Source organism: Anarrhichthys ocellatus, unplaced genomic scaffold (assembly GCF_004355925.1).
Source record: "Anarrhichthys ocellatus isolate YVR2014 unplaced genomic scaffold, GSC_Weel_1.0 scaffold21, whole genome shotgun sequence".
Classification (NCBI taxonomy): domain Eukaryota; kingdom Metazoa; phylum Chordata; class Actinopteri; order Perciformes; family Anarhichadidae; genus Anarrhichthys; species Anarrhichthys ocellatus.
The window spans coordinates 36,182-39,350 of record NW_022280051.1 but is presented as its reverse complement, the minus strand read 5'-3'; the positions used below and the strand labels follow the sequence as shown (position 1 = coordinate 39,350).

The following is a 3,169-nucleotide window of genomic DNA, read 5'->3' as shown; positions in this document are numbered from 1 at the left end:
CACACACACACACACACACACACACACACACACACACACACACACACGCAGCTTTAAGTCCTGCTGTGCAACAGAGGAACCAGGAAATGTCCTCCGGCTGCTCATTAGAGTTCATTACACACACACACACTTAGAGAGGACTTAAATCTATAGCCTCATGAATCAGTGAGTTTCATTCCTGTTGACGACTTCGCCATCGAGTTGTTTATTGGTGGAAACGGTGAAGTCATCCTTTGTCATGCATGTAGCATTGCTTAGAAGACCTCCAGCAATCTTATCTAATAACTACAGCTGGTATTAGATTCTAAACAATGTCAAAACAATGAAATGTTCAATATGAAATCTAGCTTTTGCCAGGAGTAGACGTGTAGTAGTTGTTGCATGTCGGGTTTAGCCGCTGCTGCAACATCGATTTCAAAAAAAACACACCAACCAACCGGCCACCTGTTGCACATTCTCACTGCCTCCTCACAATAAAAACACCGTTAGTCTCATGAATCATTCAATTCGAGAGCACATGCAAGAAAAAGTGTGATTCAAGAGTCAACTAGAGCCAGCGATGCCAGTGCGAGGCATCATTTCATGCATAATATATATATACTTCTCATCCGTGTCTTTTTTTTTTTTCCCCAGACGTTGTCTTAGTTACAGTACGTGCGTACATGTGTGGGTTGGGTTCGGCGTCTCTGCGGAGGACGCTCTGCACTGCACCTACCTGCAGTGCACACATATAGGGATGTCGTCGTTCTCTTGGTATTCTCTCATTAGTGCGATCATATCCAGTATGGAGTCAAAGGACGAGGGGACGTCGTGGTCGGGCCAGTTCATGTAGTGGAACTGTGTTATCCTCCTTGTTTCCTGCAGAGGAGACGCACGCATGGATGTTTTCAAAAGGTTTAAAGAGGGTTGATGGAAGGTCAGAGAATTGAATCACAGGGCCAAGAGGAGAAAGTGAATACGTGGGCGATGTTTAAATATTAGCATTTATTAGCTTTTAGTGGAGGTGTGCGGGCATGATATTAACATAGTTCTGTTTTTGTGAAAAATGTCGTTGCCCAAATGTATTTCTGCATCGTTATGCGAGATACATCGACATAAACACTTTCAATATTGCAATATAGATATTTTGACAGTGAGGACTGCTTTTATAAAAAATGCATTTATCTAGTACAGTCTGAAGAGCAGACCGAGCAATAAGTCAGAGAACTTACATTCTCATTCTCCACCGTCAGAGTCCGGAGAAAGTAGTCTGTTCTGGTCTGCTCCGATTCCTAGAAAACATTCACACAATCCTTGACTGAAGCGGTCATTAGAACAAAATGTGAGAAATGTGGGAGTCCAGAACGACAGACCCCCCCCCCTCTCCACACACACACACACACACACACACACACACACACACACACACACACAGCTGTGATATTAGAGATTTGTCTACTCACACAGGAGATTCTGAAAGGGCCAAAACTCATTGGCTCCTCCCCGTGCAGCGGGAAATACCGCTCACACTTTTTCTAACCGGAGAAGAAACAGGAGTTAGATTTGGCTGAGAAACGAAATACCAGACACACATCACAGCTTCCTGCGCACGCACACGCACACGCACACGCACACACTCTTTCTGGCTTGATATAAACAATTAACGTTACATGTGAAACGGTGGCATTTACAGAAGGACTAAATACATAGATACTATACTTTATATACATACATGTGCAACACAGACACGTATAGAGGCATCAATGAAGGCGATGATAATTATATTATTCGTGTTAAGACAAACAGACGCATGAACATACACATTCATGCACGCAAACATACACCAAAGAGATTAAACATCGCGGCCTTACCCTTCCCATCTCAAACTCTCGACAAGCCATCACAATAACCTGCGGAGACACAAACAGGAAGGATTACAGTTGATATTTACAACCAGCCACTCGCAGGTAAATCTTACATTTCACTAAATATCTATTCCTGTGTGTTCCATTCATGAAATGCTGAATTAAATTGTACACCGCTACAGTAGCAGAGCGGACTTCAGATCTTTTCGGAGTGTTACGTTTCACTCTTGCATCTTTATCTCGCATCATTCCCGATCCTACAGGAGTAATCATCGCACCTTTCAGAGGGGCTGTGGTAGTTAAAACCTAATCACAGGCCCCTCCCCTTTCTGCCCATCTAGTTCAAGCTATAAGCACTCCCCATCTGCCCCCGACAAGCATATTAAATACTTATTTATATTGCTTTAATCATCACGCCCATCGCCCACAGTAAGCAACAGCTTTCTGTTGCTATATTCAGCGACATCCGACCAGCCAGCGAGCCACACTCACAGCTACGTTGTACTCCCAGTTCATCCTCCAGAAGTCGATGACAGTGTTCTGCAGCGGGCCCTGAGTTGCAATGTAGGCCTCTGGGCCGTCCATACCCTGAAGGGAGGGATGGGGAGAAAGAGGGAGAAAAGGCAGGATCACAAATCTGCACCGGTTTTTGAAATGTCACATTCTGTGAAGACACTTTATCTCCACATTGGATGTTCCTGTGATTCATATATAGCACTTTATTCCACCAGAATGTCTCTCGCGCTGTAATCAAAGTGTCAAACAGCAAAAGAAAGGAATTTCACCAGCTTTTTTTTTTTTTTACCTTGATGAAGTTAGCGTTTACGTAATCTGTGTCCTGATTGGTCGTTTTCAGCGTCAGCTTCACCCTGGTGTGATCAACTGGGGAGAAAAAAGAAAAAAAGAGAGAGAAATGTATTTACTTTGATGCATTTGAAATATTTTCTACTTGCAGAAATAAGTAGACGAGAAATAAGACGAGAGAGAAAAGAGCAGACGGAAAGACAGATAAATGGATAGAATGTGAAATACTGAGAGACACAGAAGACAGACTGAAGAGAATTGTAAAATAAAGAGGTTAATGGACACACACAGCTACATCCTCATTCCTAAGTGTGTGTGTACACATCTGTTACGGATGAAGCGGTTCTTCCTTTGACTTACCAGCAGCTCATTCACTAAAAGCCTTAATGAACGGACAGAACGGATGAAATGACGGAACGACGGAGGAGAAGAAGAGGATAAAGATATAAAGAAGGACAGATGTTGGGTCATGGACCTCTCTCTCTCTCTCTCTCTCCTCTCCTCTCCTCTCCTCTCCTCTC

At 43.5% G+C, this 3,169-nt stretch overlaps 2 protein-coding genes across 5 annotated transcripts in view; both read right to left on the bottom strand.

Moving 5' to 3' along the window:
* ptpn12 (protein tyrosine phosphatase non-receptor type 12) overlaps positions 1-3,169 on the bottom strand; it is a 34,707-nt gene that overhangs the window by 17,624 nt on the left and 13,914 nt on the right. For all 4 annotated transcript variants that reach the window (XM_031858887.1, XM_031858886.1, XM_031858888.1 and 1 more), the window contains exons 3-8: positions 2,650-2,726; positions 2,337-2,432; positions 1,851-1,889; positions 1,443-1,514; positions 1,212-1,271; positions 716-858 (exon numbers count right to left, since the gene is read on the bottom strand). In XM_031858887.1, coding sequence (XP_031714747.1) covers positions 716-858; positions 1,212-1,271; positions 1,443-1,514; positions 1,851-1,889; positions 2,337-2,432; positions 2,650-2,726 — 487 coding nt within the window. The remainder of the gene's footprint in view (positions 1-715; positions 859-1,211; positions 1,272-1,442; positions 1,515-1,850; positions 1,890-2,336; positions 2,433-2,649; positions 2,727-3,169) is intronic.
* The window catches only part of LOC116389855 (uncharacterized), a 35,140-nt gene continuing 33,355 nt past the window's right edge, over positions 1,385-3,169 (bottom strand). Inside the window, exon 25 of the transcript XR_004213128.1 lies at positions 1,385-1,414. The gene's annotated coding sequence lies outside the window, so the exon portion shown is untranslated. The remainder of the gene's footprint in view (positions 1,415-3,169) is intronic.